The sequence below is a fragment of the Chiloscyllium punctatum genome, chromosome 5 (genome assembly GCF_047496795.1).
Source record: "Chiloscyllium punctatum isolate Juve2018m chromosome 5, sChiPun1.3, whole genome shotgun sequence".
Lineage (NCBI taxonomy): Eukaryota > Metazoa > Chordata > Chondrichthyes > Orectolobiformes > Hemiscylliidae > Chiloscyllium > Chiloscyllium punctatum.
In genome coordinates this window covers 9,236,563-9,260,701 of record NC_092743.1, presented here as the reverse complement: position 1 = coordinate 9,260,701, position 24,139 = coordinate 9,236,563, and the positions used below count along the sequence as shown (strand labels likewise).

Sequence of the window (24,139 nt, the reverse complement as noted above, 5' to 3'; positions counted from 1 at the left end):
CATGGCTTTGAAAAGGTGGATGCTAGAAAATTGTTTCCGTTAGGCGAGGAGACTAGGACCCGTGGACACAGCCTTAGAATTAGAGGGGGTCATTTCAGAACGGAAATGCGGAGACATTTCTTCAGCCAGAGAGTGGTGGGCCTGTGGAATTCATTGCCACGGAGTGCAGTGGAAGCCGGGACGCTAAATGTCTTCAAGGCCGAGATTGATAGGTTCTTGTTGTCTAGAGGAATTAAGGGCTACGGGGAGAACGCTGGCAAGTGGAGCTGAAATGCGCATCAGCCATGATTGAATGGCGGAGTGGACTCGATGGGCCGAATGGCCTTACTTCCACTCCTATGTCTTATGGTCTTATGGTCTAAGTAGTCTGTATACATTGGTGGTTTGGCAGTTCTCCCCCAGCTGTTCAGTTTTTCCCGGTTTTGTACCCCAAAGCATTGGATCATTTCATTGGTTTTAATATTGTCAAAATATTAAATTCAAACTTGATTGCAATTTGGTATCTTGGGGCATAATTTTAATTTGGCCGAATTTGAATTTGCTTTTGTCTCTTAGCAACCTAGGCACTGCTGGCTGCTGAACCAAATGCTACATTGTAAGTTTTCCAGTACTGTGATTCTCTCAGTGCCTGCTAACTTTCAACACTCAAGGGCTGAGGGGCTCATTCCTGATGAAGAGCTTATGTTTGAAACATCAATTCTCCCGCTCCTCAGATGCTGCCTGACCGGCTGTACTACTTCAGCACCATACTGTTCGACTTAGATACTTTATGGTCTAATCTGAATAATCCTTAAGAGAATTGTATGCAGAAAATATTCCAACCTTCGATCTACAATCAGGAAAATCTCAGGAAAAAGTGTCAATTCATGTGATTTTTTTTTCTCTCGGTTCAGTTTTAAAAGAAATTAGTTCAGATTTACATGTTATAGAAGATTAATGTTTGAGGATTCCCTGTTATTTTTTACCAAAAAAAAACTAGAGATGGTCATTTGAAATTGCCACTTCTTATCTATGACACTGCTTCCCATATTCTGGTTGCTGTGCAGGAGACCAGTTATGTCTGCACCTGCACTTCACCCAGTGCTATTCCTCCTGTCCACTGGCCCCGCCCCAAAGTCTGTCATCTTCCTTTCTTTAATGATTTAACTCTGCACAGGTAACACATGTAGATCTAAATTATTTGCTGCAATAAAAAAAACATATGTTTCCTTTGCTGCTTTTTCCAAAATGTTAAATTTCTGGCCCCTCAGTCTTGAGCCTTCCACTGATAGGGGAAAAAAAAACATTTGTCGGTCTGGTTTCTGTCTCGGTCGGTAGGTCTGTAATTATAAGAGGCGTTGTTGAGGCCCTGGAATATTACGCAGTTTTGGCCACCTTACCTGAGAAAGGATGCTCTTGCTATAGAGGGAGTGCAGCAAAGACTTAGCAGATTAGTTCTGCCATTCCAGGAATCAATATATGAGGAGAGGTTGAGTCTGTTAGGATTATATTCACTTCATTTTAGGAGAATGAGGGAAGGGGAGATCTCATACGAACCTGAGTCTAACTGGTTAACTTCAGGAAGAATGTCCCTGAAGGTGGGGGTGTCCAGACCAGTAATTATAGCTTGAGGATAAGAGATCAGCCTCTTTAGGACTGTAATAAGTGAGCCTATGGAAATCATAATACAGTCGTTGAGGTCAAAGTGGTGTTTTCAAGGAGGAGATATTTATGGATCTTGTGACAGAAGTGATCAAAGGATATAAGGGAGTTTGGGGTTCAGGCATTGAGCTCCATGATCAGACATGATTGAATTGTGGAGCAGGCTCGAGGGATTGAGTGGTCTATTCCTGCTCCTACCTATGTCATAGACATTCCTTAACTCTAGAATGATTGTGAAACTTTTCTGCACTCTTTCTAGTGCATTCAAATGCTAAAGTGTTGTGCTCAGAACTGACTGCAGTACTCCAATTGAGGTTGAACTAATGTTTTATACAGGTTCCACGTGACCCCCTTGCTCTTGTACTTTATGCTGCTATTAATAAAACCAAATGTACAGTCTGCTTTGTTTACCAGCCTGACTCTGTCCAGCAGCTTTCAGTGACTTGTGTACATTGTGGCTTTCTCCAAAGTAGATGTGGTAAAATCATAAGGACATTATCAGCTGGTACATTTATGTGAGCATGATATTCTTGACCATGACAATCAGAATGATATGCTCAAGTTAGTCCCAGTTTGCTACATTGGGACCGAAGAGTGAAATCTCCTTTTTTAGAAGCGCTACAGTAACTTGTGTTGTTTCAGCCCTGGCTCACTTGCAGTGTACAATTTGTTTGCTGTGTTTCCTACATTTCAATATTGAATAAAAATACTTCACAGTTCCCTGTGGACATGTAAGACTTGCATTTATATAGTGCCTTTCAGACCTGTCCTATGCAAACATTTGCAAATCCCACTGATGCTAAGTGTGAGGTTAAATTAAACTTTCATGCTGAAGTCAGACTGGACAAATGCCTTTTACCACCAGACGTTGAGACATTAAACTGTAATGCTGTCAAGTATGAAATGACTGTTGTTGTTCAGTCAGTACCTCTAATTTTCATAAGTGAGATTGAAAAGCATGCTTTGACTTCATTCACTTCAAATATCAGCATTTGATGAGCTATTCAAAATAGTCTTACTGACATGATTTAAGTGACACCTTTGTAATTGCCTGTGGCAAATCATCAGCGCCCTGTGGGATTAGTTGAGTTTGTATACTGTCATTTATCTTGTGAATCAGTGTACATTAAAAAATGCGAGTTTTTATCCTTCTGATTTTAAAAAGAAAAGCTATATTGTTTTAGGACTCCTTTTTAGTATTAGATATTCTGTACTTAGATGAGAAGATCTTTAACTCAGTAATAAGTCATTAATACCATGTTCTGTTTTCCATCAGATCGCTCAGTTAAAGCTAGTGTTCCATGGTACAGTAATTGGAAAGACACTTTGACGCAGCTCAGTTCGTCCAAGTTCCATGCAGGTATTTCATCAGTTGGTGTGGGATTAACAGTTCGCACTTTTCTCCACTTTCCATCTCTTAGCTTTTAAACACTTCCTCTGTAAAGCTCTGACTTTTCCCTATTCACTTCTGTTTTTGATCTATTCCACTTTTTGCATTGATTTGAGGCCATATAGGTTTATGGTGAAAGGGGAAAGTGAGATGTTATTTTTATATATATTTGGATTTTAAGAAGGCATTTACTAAGTTACCATACATTAGCAATGCATTTGCTAAGCTGCCAAACATTAGGCTCCTTAAGAGTCCATGGTGTTGAAGGTAGTACATTAGCAGAGATAGAGGATTGGCTTCCTAACACGATAGTTAGAATAAGATGGGACTATTTTCAGGATGGTGATCTTTGTGATTAGTGATGTGCCACAGGACTCAGTGCTGTTTATGTATAAATAATTTTACAATATCTATTAATGCCATGGTTAAGGAAATTGAATGTTCTGTAGTCAGGTTTGCAGATGACACCAAAAATATGTGGGAAGGCAATGATGGTCTGCAGAGAGATATAGACTTGTCAAGTGAGTGGGCAAAAACCTGATAGATGGATTATAATGTGGAGAAACGGTTATGCACTTGGTCAGGAAGAATAGAGCAGTTGAGTGTTATTTAAATGGAGAAAGAGATTGCAGAATGGTACCGAATGGAGGGATTTGAGAGTCTTATCTATTAATCACCAAAGCTAGCATTCACGTTCAGTGGGTAATAGGGAAGATAAATGAAATGTTGGCCTTTAACTCAAAAGGGATGAAGTATAAAAAAAAGACTGATTTGATAAAACTATGCAAGAAACAAGACAGACTGCAGCTGGACTACTGTGAATAGTTTGGAGAGCTAATATAAACAAAGTTCGCTCAGCTGATGTCCGGTATGGAAGGACTGTTTTATGAGAAGTTAGTAGATTAAGTGTGACCTCATTGTAATATAGATGAATGAGAGGCAACTTGGAAACATACAAGATTCCTGGTGGAATTGACAAGCTATTTGCAGCAAAGTTGTTTTCCCTGTGGGTGGGCCTCTAGGGACAAAAGGTGTAATCTCAGAACAAGGCTTTCACATGAGAGGAGGAGGAATTTCTTGAGGGTAGTAAATCTGTAGAATTCTTATTACAGAGGCTTGTTGTAACTAGATTATTTAAATATATTCGAAGTTGAAAGACAAATTTTTAATCTGCACTGCAATCGAAGGTTGTAAGGAACAGGCAAAACTAGAGTTGAGGATTATCAGCTCAGTCGTAATCTCATTTGAATGTTGGCACAGACTCTTAGAGACAAGCTAATGAGATTTAAGTGAAATGTTTGTGGAGAAATAACAATTTGATATTTTGGCTTGTCAGTTTGCATCTGGTTTAGCTATTTATTTTTAAGGCTGGAGTAATTTTAGTTTGGACATAATTAAGTCACACCTCCCTTTATGTCACGAGCGGAGTAACCCTGAACCCCAGTTTAATGTTCGGGTGATACAGATTTGAATCCCACCAGTGGAGATGGTCGTGTTAATTCAATAAAATGGTAGCCTATTGGCAACCATTGACAATTGTTAAAAACCTATCTGGTTCACAATTCTTTTAGGGAAGGAAATCGGTCATTCTTGCCTGGTCTGACCTCCATGTGACTCCAGGCCCACAGCAATATGGCTGGTTCTTAATTGCCCTCTGGGCAGTTACTTGTGTGAAACATGTTGGCCAAGCCACATTCTATGATCAATTTTAACAAGGGTCTGAGAGAATCTAAATTTTAATGACATTGAAATCAGCAATGGGTTCTTGTCAGATGCTCCATTTTTTAAAAAAAATGATATTTTTCTGTTCCTTGCTTTGGTTCTTTTGCTGCATCCTTCTAATAGTTGTAAGCTGCTAAGTACACTCTACGTTGACTTGAATGTTTTGTGCTGACAACGTCCAGTGTATCTGTATAATAGCTTATTTTAAAATAAGTATCCGGCTGGTTTATTCTAAAATGTTGAACCTTCTCTGGAGATAAGCTTTTAATGCAAAATCGAATTGCAGGAAAAAAATTGACAAGACAAACCAGTTAAAGGCTTGAAACAAATGACAATGTTTGGTGCAATGCGAATTATCTTGGAGATGATTAATTTGCCACATTTATTAATGGTCACTGGATCAGTTGGTTCAAGAATGTATTATTTAGGAGCATGAGTAACCCATTTCAGACCTCTGAGCCTGCTTCCCTATTGAATAAGGTTATGGCTGCTTTGTTAACACTGCATTCCAGCCTACTTCTGATAAACTTGCACCCATCTGCTTAAGAAGAATCCATCTACCACTATCTTAAAAAAAATTCAAGTACTATGCTTTCACTGCTTTTTGAGGAATAGAGTTCCAAAGTCTCATGATGCTCAAAAAATTGTCCTTTATTTTAATAACATACCTTGATCTAGTAAAAACAGATCTGCAGGTGTTAGTGATCTCCTAGCTCTAGGTCGTAAGAGAAAGCATCCTCTCCCCACCCACCCTGTGAAGACCGTTCAGGGTATTTCATGTTTCAATCAAGATGCCGTTAATCTTCTAAATTCAAACCGGTGGAAGCCTAGCGTGTCCCACCCTTCATGAGGGAACCCAAACATTACAGACATTAATCTAGTAAGTTTTTCCAAACTGCATTGAATGCATTTTATTCCCTAAATAAGACCAACATTGTATGCAGTGCTCTGTTCTTTTATCTTAAATGGCCTATGTAACCTCCTTGCTTTGATAATTAAACTGGATGTGGATGCTGGACACTCGAAATAAAAACAAACTACTGGAAAAAGTGAGCAGGGCTGGCAGTATCTGTGGAGAAAGGGGAAAAACACGTCAACGGTTCAAGTCTGATGGCTCTTTAAGAACATTGGCTTTTTTTGTAAAGGTAAAGTTGCCTAGTAGCCTCATTCCCTCTTTGTAACTTATTTTTGACTCAATTTTTTCATGAGCAAATTTATCAACCATACCTTTTGCCTCTTCATCCAAGTAATTGATATAACAGTTATAAATTTTACAAAAAACGTTCAGACTCCAGCACTGATCTGTGTAATAAGCATCTTGCCAATCAGAAGTCAAGCTATTTATGCCTACTCTAGCTAGTTAACTGGGTACAGGCCATACCGTTAATTGTATTGTAGCAATGAAAACCAGTTTAACTTCTCATCTAAAAGGTTACATCTGTCAGTACAACTGTCCTCCACTCAGTACTTGAACTATCCAACTAGATGATGTGCATTATGATGTTTGCACTAACGTATGTTCAATGAATCAATTTTTCTGATCAGTGATATGGCTGAATAAAATGTTTCTTATGCTAAAGCTTTTGCTTTTACAAATGTAAAGCAACTAGGTTCAATGTGGCAAGTTGTTTTCCTTTGTTAAGCAAACAGCACATTGATAAATGTTCCCCGATCGCAAAGTGTTATTGGGAGTAAATTACAGAAGTGCATTGACCATTGTACTGTTTTGACACTGCATTTATGTGCTAGAGAGCCACTGAAGCAAAATTTTGAAATCAATGTCTTTGTACTTCGTACTTTTGATCTCGAGCTCTGTGAGATACTATACCATAGCTTCTGAATTATCACAGTGTGGTTTCTTGGGATTTCTCTCCTGAAGGTTTGGATTTTTCTTTTGCATGTGCCGTTATGTACAGTTCTTGGTGTCAAGATGAAAAACACAAACTTGTATCAAGGCTTTTGGTCACAATCCACTGTTGGAAGTTGCTATTTCTTGCACGCTGAATAGTTGTTTGGGGTATGAGTGATAAAGAATCAGAAGTCCATGGGAGAACACCAGCTCCTCTGATTAATCTTTAAATTCACACTGATAGTCTTATATTAAACAGAACAGAACTTGACATTTTATTAATTGATTTTTGGCTGAGAGCATTTCCATTGATTAGTCACAGTCTTAGAGCCGATAACCTAATACAGTTGGTTGAGGAATGTCACATTTTGGAGGGAGATCCAAAAGCGTAACTTCCTTATGAACTTTGGTCTTAAAGTTTATTTGGAGTGCATCTGGATCTTAACTCTGTTTTGTCAGTAAGTCTGGTAACATTTTGGTCTTGCTGTTTTCATCTTCAGTTGCAGTGATTATTTTTGAATTCTAGCCATATGGTTCCAGCAGTACTGTCTTGTTTGCAATCTGTTCCACAATTATCTAACCTGCAGTGTTCTTGTCTATCTGTCTCATTCTTCATTGTATAATTTGTGTGCCAATGCTACTAATTTTTTTTAAAAAGAAAGAAATAAAGATAGTTTAGCTTCATTATTTTGTTGAAAACAGTTGAAATTGTCTTGGTCACGTTGGGTAGTATGTTGTTGACTGATCTTCCAATCTGAATAAAACACTGATTAGGCTGCAGTTACAATATTGTATGCACATCTGGAGTCCACATCTATAGGAGGAATGAGGGAGCCCTGGAGAGGGTGCAGACAAGATTTACCAAGATGTAGTTTTATATATCAGCATGCTATAGTTTGCATTTTACATAAGTTGATTTTTTCCTGATGGTATAATACCTGGGTTTACATGCTTGTGTACAGTTCTACTTTTCATCGTTACTGTTCAAGTTTGTTGAACCTCTTGAGTGCCTTTGAGAGTTCACTTTTTTTGTACCATTTTTTCATGAAGTTGAAAGCAACCGTAGTAAAGTAAGCTGTCAAGTTGTAACATTCAATCTCTGTGCAGTGTCTGCACACTTCAGAAACTGATTAAAGGTTCAAGGAGCAGATTCATTTACAAGGTAGCATGTTGATTTTAAAAGTTACCTTTATTCTATCCTAGCCTATTAAAATGTGGTGGGAGAGGGAAATATCTGTCTATAAAGACAACTTGAGAACTTGAACCTGGGAGCAAAAAACAAGGTTAATGCCCATTTCATAATGTAGGGCCATTTGAAAAACACTTCTGTGCATTCAGGATTTTGCCTCTGATGGAAACCGTTCCTTTTTAAAATATTTTTATCTAGTTGCACAATAGCTATAAAGAGGAAGCATAAGGTAAAGACGTAAGTATCCTGGCTTTTTGAGCATTAAATGGTTTTCAGTTTCTGCTTGAATGATCCAGTAGTCAAACTAATTTTTTAACATAAAGTTTACTGTACTAGATTATGTAAGTGTTAACTTGTGTTCATTAACATCTAGAAGAGCCTTTAAGATGAATAGTGTATGTACTTAGGAGTAGTTCCTGTAGTAAACTAGCTCTCCTTTTGAGGATTATGAAAAGGATACCATAAAGATGTTGTGCAATATTTCAGTTATGTTTACAACATGTCCCAGATACACTTTAAAAATAGTGCTGGCAGCATCTGTGGAGACAGAGTTAATCTTTCAGGTTCGATATGACTCTTCAGATCTGAAGAGGTTAGAAAAATGGTGTGTTTGTTTTAGACAGGAGGACAAGGAGCAAGTGAAACAGATTTGTTAATTCGTTAAAGAATTCTAATAAATTTGTCAGTCACAATGTCGTTCATGAAGTCATGCTGATCTTTTTTGACCAGAGTGCTGCAGGAGTTTGAGCTGTGCCACCTGGCCGGCCAGCATTGATAGCCCATCCATATTTGCCCTTGAGAAGCTGGTGGTGAGCTATGTTTTTGAATTGCTGCAGTCCACTTGCTGTTTGACCCACAATGCCGGTAGGGAGGAAAATTCCTGATGAAGGGCTTTTGCCCGAAATGTCCATTTTCCTCCTCAGATGCTGCCTGACCTGCTGTACTTTTCCAGCACGCTCTCAACTCTGATCTCCAGCATCTGCAGTCCTCACTTTAGCTTCGGGAATTTCAGGATTTGACCCAACGACTGGGAAGGAATGGTGGTATATTTCCAAGTCAGGGTGGGGAGTGGCTTGGAGGGGATCTTCGAGGTGGTGGTGTTGCCAAGTACCTGCTGCCCTTATCCTTCTAGACGGAAGTGGTTGTGGGTTTGGAAGGTGCTTACGAAACATCTTTGAATTTCTGCAGTGCATCTTGTAGTTACCATAAACTGCTGCTACTGAGTCCAGATGGTAGAGGCAATGAATGTTTGTAGATGTGGTGCCAATTAGCAGGTTGCTATATCCTGGATGGTGTCAAGCTTCTTGAGTATTGTTGGAGCTGCACCCATCCAGGCAAGTGGCGAGTATTCCATCACACTCCTGACCTGTGCCTTGTAAGGGTGGACAGGCATTGAGGTGTCAGGAGGGGAGTTAATTGCTGTAATGTCCTGACCCTCTGACCTGCTATTGTAGCCATTGTGTTTGTGGTGAGTCCAGTTGAGTTTCTGGTTATTGGTAACCCCAAGGATGTTTACAGTGAGGGATTCAGTGATGGTAATACTGTTGAATGTCAAGGGGCGGTGGTTAGAGTGTCTCTTGTTGGTGATGGGCATTATCTGGCACTTGTGGCACAGCTGTTACTTGCCACTTGTTGGCACAAGCCTGGATATTGTCCAGACCTTGAAAGTGAGCATGGACTGCTTCAGTATCTGAGGAGTCACAAATGATACTGAACACTGCAATCATCGGCGAACATCCCTACTTCTGACCTTGAGACAGAGGGAAGGTCATTGACGAGGCAGCTGACAATTGTTGGGCCTTGGACACTACCTGAGGCACTCTTGCAGAGATGTCCTAGAGGTGAGATGACTAACCCTTCACAACCACAGCCATCTTCCTTTGTGTCAGGTATGACTCTAACCAGTGGTGTGTTTGCCCCTGACACCCGTTGATTCCAGTTTTGCCAAGGCTCCTTGATGCCATATTTGGTCAAATGCAGCCTTGGTGTCAAGGGCTGTCACACTCCCCTCCTCTCTGGAATGAAGTTCTTTTTGTCCATGTTTGGACCAAGACTATAATGAGATCAGGAGCTGAGTGACCCTGGCAAAACCCAAACAGGGTGTCGCTGTGCAAGTGCTACTTGATAACACCGTTGATGACACCTCCCATCACTTTACTGATGATGGAGAGTAGACTGGGTGGTAATTGGCCAGGTTAGATTTGTCCTGCTTTCTGTGTACCGGACACACCTGGGCAATTTTCCACGTGTTGTAACTACACTGGAAGAGCTTGTCTAGGGGAGTGGCAAGTTCTGGAGCATGTTTTCAGTACTATTGCTGGAATGTTATCAGGGCCCATTGAATTTGCAGTATCTAGTGCCTCCAGCCATTTCTTGATATCTCGTGGAGTGAATTGAATTGGCTGAAGACTGATAATCTGTGATAAGACAATAGACAATAGATGCAGGAGTAGGCCATTCAGCCCTTTGAGCCTGCACCGCTATTCAATATGATCATGGCTGATCATTCCCAATCAGTATCCTGTTCCAGCCTTATCTTCATAACCCTTGACTCCACTATCTTTAAGAGCTCTATCCAATTCTTTCTTAAATGAATCCAGAGACTGGGCCTCCACTGCCCTCTGGGGCAGAGCATTCCACACAGCCACCACTCTCTGGGTGAAGTAGTTTCTCCTCATCTCTGTCCTAAATGGTCTACCCCGTATTTTTAAGTTGTGTCCTCTGGTTCGGCACTCCCCCATCAGCGGAAATATGTTTCCTCCTGCCAGAGTGTCCAATCCTTTCATAATCCTATATGTTTCAATCAGATCCCTTCTCAGTCTTCTAAACTCAAGGGTATACAAGCCCAGTCGCTTCAGTCTTTCAGTGTAAGGCAATCCTGCCATTCCAGGAATTGACCTCGTGAACCTACGCTGCACTCCCTCAATAGCCAGAATGTTTTTCCTCAAATTTGGAGACCAGAACTGTACACAGTACTCCAGGTGTGGTCTCACCAGGGCCCTGTACAGCTGCAGAAGCACCTCTTTGCTTCTATACTCAATTCCTCTTGTTATGAAGGCCAGCATGCTATTAGCCTTCTTCACGATCTGCTGTACCTGCATGCTTACCTTCATTGACTGGTGTACAAGAACACCCAGATCTCTCTGAACAGCCCCTTTACCTAATTTGATACCATTGAGGTAGTAATCTGCCTTCCTGTTCTTGCCACCAAAGTGGATAACCAGACATTTATCCACATTAAACTGCATCTGCCATGTATCTGCCCACTCCCCTAACTTGTCCAGGTCACCCTGTAATCTCCTAACACTGGAGGAATCTGAGATGGATCATCCACTTGGCACTTTTGATGCAAATGTATCAGCCTTATCTCATGGATGCCCAGTCTTGAGCTGCTAGATCGGTTTGAAGTCTTTTCCATTTAGCATAGTGGTAGTGCCACACAACATGGAGGTTATTCTCAACATGAAGGCGGGACTTCTTCTCCACAAGGACACTGCAGTGGTCAATTTTACCTATACTGTCATGGGCAGATGCTTCTACAGCTGGCAGATTGGTAAGGATGAGGTCAAGTATGTCGTATCCTCTTGGTTCTTTCACCACCTGCTGCAGACCCAGTCTAGCAGTTATGTCCTTTAGGACCCAACCAGCTCGATTAGTAATGCTGCTGTCGAGCCACTTTTGGTAGTGGACATTGCAGACCCCCTCCCAGAGTACATTTTGCTGCCTTGCCACCCTCAATGCTTCCTCCAAGTGTTTTTCAAAATAGAGGAGTACTGGTTCAACAGTCGAACATGGAATGCTACAGCACAGTGCAGGCCCTTTGGCCCTCGATGGTTCCACAGGTGCAAATCTGAAGCCCATCTAACCTACACTATTCCACTCGTGTCATATCCCTATCCAATGATCACTTAAATGCCCTTAAAGTTGGCACATCTACTACATTGCAGGCAGTGCATTCCATGCCCCTATTACTGAGTAAAGAAACTACCTCTGACATCTGTCCTATATCTATCACCCCTCAATTTAAAGCTATGTCCCCTCGTGCTAGCCATTGCCATCGGAGGAAAATGACTTTCACTGTCCAACCTATTTAACCTCTGATTATCTTACATATCTCAATTAAGTCGCCTCTCGACCTCCTCTCTAACAAAAACAGCCTCAAGTGCCTCGCCCTTTCCTAGTAAGACCTTTCCTCCATTCTAGGTGAAATCCTTGTAAATCTCCTCTGAACCCTTTCCAAAGCTTCCACATCGTTCCTTTAATGCAGGGACCAGAACTGTATGCAATACTCCAAATGTGGCCGCACCAGACTTTTTCCCTTTACCAATAGAAGCTAACACACCGTATGCTGCCTTAACAAACCTATCAACCTTGGTGGCAACTTTCAAGAATCTATGTACCTGGACACCGATCTCTCTCTGCTCATCTACATTGCCAAGATCTTACCTTTTAGCCCAGTACTCTGCATTCCTGTTACTTCTTCCAAAGTGAATCACCTCGCACTTTGTGGAAGGAAAACTGTACATGGTAACCAATAAGAGGTTTTCTTTTCTGAGTTTTAACGTTAAGCCATGAGACTTCATGAGGTCTGGAGTCTGTCAAGGACTCCCAGTGCAACTTCCTCCTGACTGTATCCCACTGTGTCGCCACCTCAGCTGGGTCTGTCCTGCTGGTGGGACAGCGTATGTCTAGGGATGGTAATGGTGGTGTCTGGGGTGTTATCTGGAAGGTATGATTCTGTAACAATGATTGTCAGGCTGTTGCTTGACTAGTCTGTGAGACAGCGCTCTCAATTTCAGCACTCGCCCCCACATCTTGGTAAGAAGGACTTTGCATTGTCGACAGGACTGTTTCTGTTTTTGCCATTGTCTTTTCTGGTTCCAAGGTCGATGCTGAGTGGTCCGTCTGGTTTCATTTCTTTGTGACTTTCTAGCGATTGATACAACTGAGTGGCTTGCTCTGCCATTTCAGAGGGCAGTTGAGAGTAAACCATGTTGCTGTGGGCCTGGAGTTGCATGTAGGTCAGAGCAGGTAAGGATGGCCGATTTCCTTCCCTGAAGGGCATTGGTGAACTAGATGGGTGAAAATGTAAATATACTCTTGCCAAGTTTACAGATGACAAAAAATATGTGGAAGGGCAAGTCATAGGGAAGATACGGTCAAAAGGGGTATAGACAGTAAGAGTGGGAAAAATGAGGTTATGTGCTTTGACAGGAAGAATAGTCAAGCTCAGTGTTAGTTAAATTGACCACAGAAAGCAACAGCACACAGGGATTTTTATGATCCTTGAATCATAAAAGGTTAGCATCCAGATTTAGTAATTGGAGGGAAAATGGACTGTTGAGCTTTTATTTGGAAATGAATGAACTACAAAATAACAAAGTCTTTCTAAATCTGAAGGACTAGTCAGGCCACACCTGGAAAATTGTGAACAATTTTGATCATCTTCCCAAAGGAAATATGCTATTATTGAATGCAGTGCCGAGAAGATTCACTTGGTTGGTCCCAGTTATGGAGGGGACCGTCTTATGAGGAGAGGTTGGACCTGTACACCTTGGAGTTTAGAAGCATGAGAGGTGACATAATTGGAACATGGATGACTCTTGGGGCTTGACAGGGAGATATGCAGTAGTTGTTTCCTCAAAATCCAGGGCAAAAGGACATCACCTCAGAATAAGAGCCTGTTTGTTTATGACAAGATGAGGGAGATTTCCTTCCAAGGGCCAAGAATTCTGTGAATATCTTTTTTCTTTCAGAAGACTACCAAGGCTTGGCCTTGAGAATGAAAATCCTGAAAAATCTCCCAATCAGTGTCTTGTAATCATTAAGCTAATGCCATCAGAGCTAGACTGTCTCTAACCTCTTTCACAAAGAATTTCAATAAAATACTGGAAGTGTAACCAGGTTGGGGATAGGCTTGGAAAGATACTGATGGACATGGTAACCAAGTAATTATTTGAATGCTTGATTACAAAGAAAAACTTTATTTTTAGAAAAATTACTTTGATTAGAAATTGAAGAAAACTACTAAAGTAAAAGTTGCTAATAAGATTCTCTGTACAAATGAGAGAATTTGGTGTTCAAAAACTTTGAATGATTTATTGTCACTTGCATTTTACATTAAATAATAGCTTTAAAATTAAAGTGAAAAGATAAATTGAAAGAGGGTCTACCCTTGGTCTACCACCTCTGCCAAGAGACCTGAGTCAGCCCACTAGCAACACTACAGCTGTGCTATAATCCCCCCCTCCATCTTGCTGGTGCTGCTTTCTTGAAGAGTCCACTGTTGGCACTGCTGTCTCTGATCGCTGCAGGAGCCTTGTCACTGCTGCCAGCCCTGAACACCAGGAAGATGACCTTGCTGCTGCTGCTGCTGCCTCACCTTGCAGGGGTGAGTCGTGTCCATCCGCCAGGAGGCTGCCGCCTCTCCGCATATCCGCTATCACTGCCATGCTGATACTGCCAACTGACCTGCCAAGGAGCAGAAAAATGAAAGGACTAGAAACAGAGCTGAAGTTAAAAGGGAAGTAAGTGTGCAGGAGCGGGTGCGCCCTGGGCAAGGTCCTGCCACCCCATTACTATCTTGGACCCAAGGGGTAAGCTGTCCGCATTGGAGCGGTGGGCTATATTTTGCAGTGGCTTTAATGGCAAAGTTATCAGTCTTCACCATTTTTCCGTTAAACTAACACAACTTTGTATTTCTGCATGTAAGCACTCCAAATTTTCTAATCTACCTCTTCAGAGTTGTTATGCTCTTCTGGAGCAGATGCAAATTAAACATGGGTCTCCTGCAATGAATGAGAAATCTAAGTTGATGAGTTGTTAATCTCACTGCAAAATTTGTTAAAGTTGCACTCTTTATACCACAACTGATTTATAGTTTCATGGTCATCCTTAATGAGACTAATTTTCTATTCGCAATGTATTGAAATTTAAACTTCTCCAGCTGCTATGTTGGGATTACCCTAGGACTCTTGGTATGAGACCAGTGACATTGCTATATTACTGTCTCACTGATGTACAAAATCCTGCAAAGTTCATAGTAATTGTGAAGTATCCCCTTTGGCCAAGAAATGTTCATTTTATTTGTTGAATGTCCAAAATAGTGGCTACAAGAGTAGGTCAGACGGTAGGAATACTGCGGTGAGTAACTCTCCTTCTGACCCCTGAACCTGTCCACCATCTATAAGGCACAAGTCAGGAGTGTGATGGAATAATCCTCATTTGCCTGGATGAATGCAACCCCAAAAACACTCTGGAAGCTTTACCTATCCAGGTCAAAGCAAGCCTGTATGATTGGCACTACACCCAAAACCATCCACTCCCTCCACTGACGCTCAGTTGCAGAAATGTGTACTGTCTACAAGGTGCACTGCAGAAGTTCAAAGATCCCCAGACAGCACCTTTCAAACCCTCGACCACTTATGTAGCAGCACGGGTAATAGATATCCCTCAGCGTTGTCAAAATCCTGGGATTCCCTCCCTTATAGACAGCAAGTGGACTGCAGCGGTTCCAGAAGGCAGCTCACTGCCTCCTTCTCAAGGGCAACTGGGGATGGGTAATAAACACAAGCCAGTCAGCGATGCCTACATCCCACAAAATGAATAAATAAATCATAGATATCATAATCGAAATGTTTCTGGTGATGACTCTATTGGCTAAGAGTTTGGGTTCTAAAGTGGAGCTACAATGGGTTTTAGTTTTAGGTTTGTGGATTTGTTTTTAAAAATAAATGTCGAGGTCATTTTGGATGTCATTTTAAAAAATGGTAGCGTTTTCAATAAATCATTATTATTTCAGCTAAATGGATAGCATACTATCTAGGAAGAGAATCACTACAGTGTTTGTGACTTGTGTTTCCTAACCCAGAGGGAAAGGAGACTGGTAGTGAGTTCATTCAGACATAAACCGTATCTGTCGAAGAGAAGGATCCTTGATAGAAGGACTGTTATGACCACGCCAAGCCTTGAGGCTCTTCAGGAGAAGAATGCTGAAGTTGTTATTTAGAAGAAATCCAGAAACAAGACTTTTGAAGTGTCTGAGTGGAAGAGCTCCTAAAAATTTTTTTGAGTTGAATTTAAAGAACATAAGTAGTACTTGAGCTGAGTTAGTTTAAGAGTTTGCAAAAGAGACATTAAAAAGCAAAAGCATTGGGGCGGTGTCAGGGTTGGGGGAGGATGCAGACATATGCAGTGAAGAAGTAGGTTATAGTAATGTTGAAAGCTTCATCATGGAGGGAAGGTTCAGGTTTTGGTAGTCTGTAATGTGGCAAAAGGATTGAATCATTGTGATATTTGTAGGAAGACTGTGTTTCAAATAGTTTTATTGTGTCATCAACATTTACATGTTTTGTGTAATCAACATTTAAATTTTGGAAAAGTATGTTAGCATCTTGTAACTGTTCAGTGACTGATCTCCGCAGAAAACAAAAGTTTTTTTGGTCTATCCAGTCAGGTGTCTCTCGTCCAGTCTCAGCTGAGATAATAACATTACACTCAGTATAAAAATTTATATTTTTTTGCATAATCCAATCAGCAATTTATTCCCTCGTCTGAAATCCAAAATTAGATATGATAGATCCTTACTGTCCTTGCAACTACTTGGTTTCTTTGTGTGTACTTTGTGGTGAGTTTCTCTCAACTCTGTTACTGGATGCCTGGACATCACTGACTTGGTGTCAGGTTTTTAATTTCCTGATGGACAAAGGAAAATGCAACACACATGTCCACATGTTTGTGACAACTTGCCTTTAAAGTCAGCAGCAAGCACATTTCAATGCTAATGGAAAAATCCAGACCAGTGTAATTATGTTGTCAACATTCCCTTCTGATGTAATAGACTGGGAAATATTACTTCCAGAAGTTGGGTGTAATTCTGGAGTATTTGTACAAATCTAGTCAATCCAGGAATTTACTTGGATTTGAAATTTGTTTTCTGAGGAACTTGCAAGTTTGAGAGTCTGAAGAGAATTTGTTTTTCTGGTGATTAGTTAGACCATGCCAAATCATGACTTCCCGTTTGAACGGCGTTCTCCAAATGAGTTGTCCAGTACAAAATAGCTAAGTACTCCATGAAAAAAACACAAGTTAAAGGAGCACTGTGACTATAGCAACTGACGTGGTTCATGTACTCTGGATGAATAATAAGCAATGCGATATTTCAATGTTGAGACTGAAAAATGAAGTCACTGAATGCTATTTTATGCTCCCGACTCATTCAGTGGTGACAGTTATTTTTTTGATTTTGTATTGAGCAACATGTATGCTATTTAAAATATAAAATTCCCTTTCATACAAAATTGTTTCTTGCAGAGTGATGACAAGGGATGTGAATTAGTGTATTGAAGTTTGTGGCACAGTAGACCGTGAAGAAAGTTTTCTGAGATTCCAAAGGGATCTTGATCAAATGGGTGAATAGGCTGAAAAATGGCAGACAGAACTCAATCTGGATAAATGTGAGCTATTGCATTTTGGTACAACAAACAAGGTTAGGGCTTTATATAGTTAATGATTGGGCCTTGGGTAGTGGTAGAACAGAGGGAGCTCTGGGTGCAGGTACATAATTCTTTAAAGTTTGCATCACATATAGACAAGGTAGTTAAAAAGGCGATTGACACACTTGTCTTCATTGCTCAGTCCATTTTGAGGATAGAAGTTAGGAAGTCATGCTGTGGTTGTACAGGATGGTTGCCCAGTTATAGGAAGGATATTATGAAGCTGGAGAAGGTTCGGACAAGATTATACCAGGATGTTGCCAAGTATGGAAGGCTTAAGTCTTAAAGAAAAGCTGGAACTTTTTTCATTGGAGCTTAGGAGGTTGAGACGACCTGATAGAAGTTTATAAAATAATGAGAGAGAAAGGTAGTTAAGGGTAGTTGTCTTTTCCCTAGGATGGGGGATTTTAAAGACTAGAGGACACATTTTTAAGGTGAGAGGAGAGAGATTTTAAAGAGGCAAATGTTTTGTTTAGAGGGTAGTTTGCATGTGGAATGAACTTTTTCATGAGGAAGTGTTAAATATGGGTACAATTACAACATTTTAAAAGATATTTGGATAGCAAAATAATTAGGAAACATTTTGGAGGGATACAGGCTCTCAGCAGGCAGGAGTAGTTTAGTTTGGGATTATGTTCAGCATAGACTGCTTGGATAAAAGGGCCTGTTTCTGAGGTATATGACTTTATTTCGGTAACAAGAAAAACACATGAACAGGTAAAATAAGCTCTAAGATCTTGTAAACAGCAAAGAGAATGATTTAATACATTTCACAGCAATGTCCTTCAGCATCACTTCTGTCTTCACTTTCAATGTCTTAGTCAACTGAGGTTGCAAGTGTTGCCCATCGAGGAATCCACAACCACCGGATGTGATTCTTATCACTATCTTTCCCTGATAGACAGTTCTTTTCTCAGTGAACTCCAAGAAGAAATTCAGCTTTTTTTTTTGAGCTACTTTGATTGCTGAGTTTGCCTAACAGCACAGCTGTAGGTTTGGATCTTTTTGTTCAACTGAATCTTGTGGCCCCTCATGCAACCTTTTTTATCCAACGTTGTAAAAGTTCAATTTAGTAGCTTATCCGGTTACTTAATCTAAGTCATGTGATTTCTTTGCGATATTGTCTTTATCCATTTTTGAAATGTTTGAAACACCGAATTGGAAATCAAATACCCATCTCCCTTAGTTCCCAAATAATGTGCTATAAACGTTTGTAAATGCATCTGAAGTGAGGGCCTGATCTGGCACTGGAGAGAAGCATTGTTTGTACACTTCAGTGGAATGTAAATGGGTTGAACACAAGAATGGATTCTTGCCCCAAGTTTACAAAGGAGTCAAAATCACTTGAAATACTGAAAGACTAGGATTTCAATGTCTGCAACATAAATGACTGGGAGTTCACATGCAGTGAGCTCTGCTGGGCAGAAACATTCAAGCTTCCTCTAGATTAAATAGATCTGTCTGGCTCATCTCATCAGGCAGTAAGTACTACATGAACACTGTAGTATAAATGTGGCTGGCTTATGGTGCTAAGGGCCAACAGTAGCAAATGATAGGAATTCTCAAGTTAGATAAAATGAGGAACCCAGTGTTTACAGTTTGCAGTTAAACATTTTGTGAATTTAGTTCCGATATTGCGCAAATATGTGGGTTAGTCACCTGTTGTGGGAGGTGCAATCCTATTTCTTCTAATTCTGCTTCACTGCATCTCATTGGTAAAAATCTATCAGTTAAATTTAACAAAAGACCTATTATGATGCTCTGATTAGCTTGCCAGCACTTTGCTACTGAGACCCTTGTGTTAATTATGGATGACTTGCTTGAGGTTGCCTCATTTGTGGAACTGTACCACTATAAACATGCTCCAAACAATATTACTATATTAGTGTGCTGATTTTGTGACATGACAACTGATTTTTAAAAAGTCTTGTTCAAGAACCTTGTCTTGACTGTTTATGGTGCTAATTGTACTATAATCAAATTCTGTATTTCTTGCAAGATGTACAAGTCTCGGAGAAACGAGAGGACAAAATATTGGAATTATGCTATGTATTGAAATATAATCTTTTTTTCTTGTCTTAATGGGGCCGACAGCATTGGAATACCTGTCTGAATTATTTTCACTGTATAATTATTAGAAGTATACAGTATGTTGCTAAGTTCAGGTTTTATTTTCATAGGAAATCTCGCAACCTGTGTTTGCTCTAATATTTCCGGCTACTTCATGGACATCTGAGCAATCGCTTCTGAAACTGCAAATGTGTACAGAGCCCGAGAGTGACCATACTGCTTAAAGGGAACGTTGATCACAATCTGTGTAGCTCTATAACCATCCCAGCATTCAGACTCTAATCAACCTTTTGCTTCTCGTGCTTCCTTCATTTCGTTCGCCCTTTCTTTAGCCTTACCTTGGGCTCCAAGTTAAGGAATTCGCTTCCTAAACCCATTGGTCCTGTTGCTCTTTAAGAGGTTCCTTTTTAAAATCAAAAATCTATGGGCTTTTGGCTACATCTTAAATTTTGTCCAAAAACATTTTGAAGCACTTTGGACAGTTTAAACATATTAAAAAGGCTTGTTGCGTAAACCAGTTTGGCCTCCATTTTCAGATACATTTAACTGATCATTTTTGGTTTGAGTGAACAATTATTTAAGCTTCGCTCCTTGGGATAAAGGCTTTAAGTTCTTTGTAAACGCTTGTGTTTGGTTTTTTTAAATTTAAGCTTTTTTTTCTAATCAACCAATTCAGTGTTATCGTACCCCTGGAGCAGGTAGGACTTGAAACTGGACCTCTTGGTCCAAGGGTAGGGAACTCTACCTCTGCATCACAGGAGCCCTACCTCTGTTTTATGGAGCACAAGATAAGTGTCTTCACCTGTGAAGAAACTATTAATACTTTTTCCTATATAGGAATGAGTGATAGAACATAATACTTCAGCTTGTTGCCACAAATTGTGAATTATATTTCCTAGAGGTTATCCTTTTTTGTCAACATGTTTAAAATGGTTAATTTTTATTCATGGTTGTCTTTTAATTTCTGTACTCTTCTAGCTACCACTCCCTGGTTTGAGGCCTACAGAGAATGCTTCTTTCAATCCATGTCTCCCTCCGATCACGAGTTTCTACACCACTATTTGGCATGTATCCTTTTTCTGGATTATAAGTGGGTTGGATATGCATATTTCTACAAGGTAAAATACATTGTTGCGACAAATAGAGGATACTAGAGGTTTTATTGCACAAGTGACTGTGTGGAGTTTGCACATTCTCCCCGTGTCTGTGTGGGTTTCCTCCCACAGTCCAAAGATATGCAGGTCAGGTGAATTGGCTATACTAAATTGCCTGTAGTGTTAGGTGAAGGGGTATAGGTGGGTTGCGCTTTGGCGGGTCGGTGTGGACTTGTTGGGCCGAAGGGCTTGTTTCCACACTAAGTCATCTTAAGCATGAAGGGTAGATGTATCCATGTAACATTTGAGATATATAAAATCCTGATTCAGTGGGTAGATGTGGAAAGGGTGTTTTCTCTTTTGGGAGAATCTAGAACTGGCCAAAAATCAATGGTTACCCAGTTAAAACCAATTGGACTAATTATTTCTTTTGAAATAATTACCCCTGATACTCTCTTCCTGAAAAGGTGGTGGGAAGCAAAGTCTGAATATTTTTTAAGGCAGAGGGAGCTTTTAAACAAAGCTTCTCAGGATAGGAGGATTTGAGGTTGCAGTCAGCTCAATCATTATTGAAGGCTTGAATAAGCTCTTCAGGCTGAATTGCCTCCCCTTCCTTCCTTCCTTCCTCATGTATGTTGGTATCATTGAGAGTAATCAACAAAAGGGTAGCACATTTTCTACGAAGATAAATTGCTTCTATCTGCCATCTTTAACTTAGTCAAATTCCCAAAGACACTTCATAAGCATTTAACAAACTAAATTTTGCACTAAGCCACCTGTGTGTCAGGAGTTGATTGGTCAAAGGTTTGATCAGAGGAAGCGGTATGATTACAGCTGATACTGGAAAAGTCAAATCCCAAAGTGAAATCTGGCTTGATGGATTTCTTTTGATTTTTAACTAATTGCTCTCTCATTAAAACAAGTATGCAACATTGTACATGTGGTTCAAGCAAATGAATGACAATAGAATAAGCCAAACTACATAAATTTTAATAATTTTGAAGTGCACATTAAAAATACAATTCCATAAATCCAATTCGTAGTGTTTTAGAGAAAGCTTAATGGAGCGCATCTCCTATTTTTATCATCTCAAAGCTTAAATTTTGTCAGCTTCAAATAATCCCTGTGGAGTTTTAACCTGAACACTTCTGGTCTGGAGCTGTTACTGAACCCCTTATGCCAAGATTTTATTTTAAAATAAATCCAGCTATCAAAGTTTGTGAGAAGATTTGTAGCTCGGGTGCTCGTTGTGGTTCTGTTCGTCGAGCTGGGAATTTGTTGCAGACGTTTCGTCCCCTGTCTAGGTGACATCCTCAGTGTTTGGGAGCCTCCTGTGAAGCGCTTCTGTGATCTTTCCTCCGGCATTTGTAGTGGTTTGAATCCGTCGCCTCTGTTTGTCAGTTCCAGCTGTCCGTTGTAGTGGCCGGTATATTAGGTCCAGATCGATGTGCTTATTGATTGATGAGGAAAGATCACAGAAGCGCTTCACAGGAGGCTCCCAAGCACTGAGGATGTCACCTAGACAGGGGACAAAACGTCTGCAACACAAATTCCCAACTCTGTGAACAGAACCACAACAAATCAAGCTATCCTCTACTTTCTCAGACACAATTGTTTAACATGTCTATCTTCAGCTGAGAACTTTGTAGAACCTTCAAACTGAAACTGAGAAATTTCTATCCCAGCTGTGAATATTTCCTCCCACTTTTCTTAAAATCTAGAATCTTCTATCAGAAAACTTAATGTACTTTGCTAGAACTTGATTTGCTTGTAAACTCTCCCAATGCGCACAGAAATCCATTAGATCTTGCTTCTCTCAAACTGTTTCAAAATAAATTGCCATGACTAAAAATACAAGTCAATCATTAAACCCCTTTATATGTCACTGATTCAAAATTTCAAGATCCAAGCTTTCAAAAATAAATTTTAAAACATAGATAAATCTCTCATCCTATGTCTTATTACGTAAAGGATGAAAAAGTCAAGGAGTGATTTAGGCGGGGGTTCTGGAGCTTTGGGTCTGTCTAAGTGAAAGCTTAGCTGCTTCCGGCAGAGCACTTCAATTCTGGAACACAGTTGAAGCCAATATTGGAAGGCACAGCAGTCTGTCAAGTTATGGAACTAAAGGAGGTTACATACATCAGGGTGAAGTGTAACATTGAGATGTTATTGAACTGGAAGCTAATGTACATGAGGGAAGACCTGGTAATAGATGAGTGGGTGTTACATGAGTCAGGGTAAGTAATGGAACCCAAGTTGTGGCTGAGCACAAGTTTACGACCGGTGGGAATGGCAAGCATTGGAATAATCAGGTCTACGGGTAACAATGGCATGGTGAGGATCTCTAGCAGCAGATGAGTAGGGAGGAATTGGAAGATGTTGCAGAATTGCAAGTAGACAATCTCATCAATGGCACAGATGGTTGGAAGCTCACTGCAGGATCAGAAGCTGTTTGTATGGCTAAAGAGAATGTGAATGGACCTTGCCGATAAGTTGCTGAAGGTTAGTATTTGGGTGCAGCAAGGCTGATGGAATGTTGTCCTTTGCTGCAAGCAGATTTGAAAACCGGAGTATGAGATCTTGCTTCAGTTCAGATACTGCTTAGACTGCACCTAGAGTAGTGTGCTCTTTTGGTTTCCTTATCTCAGATCCATTAAGGGAGGGCAACAGAGGTTCACCAGACCTGGTCCTAGATGGTGGGACTGAACCATGTGGAGAGATTGGGCAAAACTAGTCTGTATTCTCTCAAGTTTCAAAAAATGAATCTTACTGAAACTACAAAATAAACAGGCTAAATGTAATTAAGATGTAAATTTGTTCAATTTTTAAAAAAAGTGTGTAGCACAGTGGTTAGCACTGCTGCCTCAGCGTCAGAGACCTGGGTTCAATTCCCACCTCAGGCGACTCTGTGTGGAGTTTGTACATTCTCCCCGTGTCTGCGTGGGTTTCCTCCGGGTGCTCCGGTTCTTCTCCCCCCCCCCCCCCCCCCCCCCCCCAGTCCAAAAAGGTGCAAGTTAGGTGAATTGGCCATGCTAAATTGCCCGTAGTGTTAGGTGAAGGGGTAAATTTAGGGGAATGGGTCTGGGTGGGTTGTGCTTCGGTGAGTCGGTGTGGACTTGTTGGGCTAAAGGGCCTATTTCCACACTAAGTAATCTAATCTAATGTTACGCCTAGTTAGTGAGTGTGGAATAATGAGACACCATTTCAAAATAAGGGGAATGCTACTCTGACCTGAATTAAGGGTGATGGGGAAAGGGCAGGAAAGAGGACATGTTTGGATCAGCCATGATCGCATTGGATGATGGAACAGGCTTGATGGGCCAAATGGCCGACTCCTGTTCCTATTGATAATGTTTTAGGGTCTTAACTGCAACTCAGGTGTTTGTTCCTGCTCTGCTTAAAAGTAACTCTCCCTCACTCACTCCTTTTTAAAAAAAAAGCTAAATGGTTCAAACTTTTAATTTTCAACTAGGATATTCTCAATAGGTATCTACTTTTAACTCTATGTTGATTCACTTGCTGCAGTCATTAGGTCAAGGATTCAAGCATGAAATTGCCAAATTATTATTAAAACCCATCTGATGCACTTCTGGGAAGGAAATGTACTAAATCTGGCTCATGTGCTTCAGACTTGCAGCAATGTGTTTGACTCTTGGCTATCCTTTTGAAATGTCCAGCAAGTCACTCAAT

General features: G+C 40.5%; 1 protein-coding gene across 2 annotated transcripts in view; it reads left to right on the top strand.

Moving 5' to 3' along the window:
- The window catches only part of trappc8 (trafficking protein particle complex subunit 8), a 141,883-nt gene that overhangs the window by 26,563 nt on the left and 91,181 nt on the right, over positions 1–24,139 (top strand). Inside the window, exons 3-4 of one of the 2 annotated variants that reach the window (XM_072569737.1) lie at positions 2,918–3,001; positions 20,334–20,423. In XM_072569737.1, the coding sequence (XP_072425838.1) occupies positions 2,918–3,001; positions 20,334–20,423 (174 nt within the window). The remainder of the gene's footprint in view (positions 1–2,917; positions 3,002–20,333; positions 20,424–24,139) is intronic. The other variant, XM_072569738.1, reaches the window with a different exon arrangement.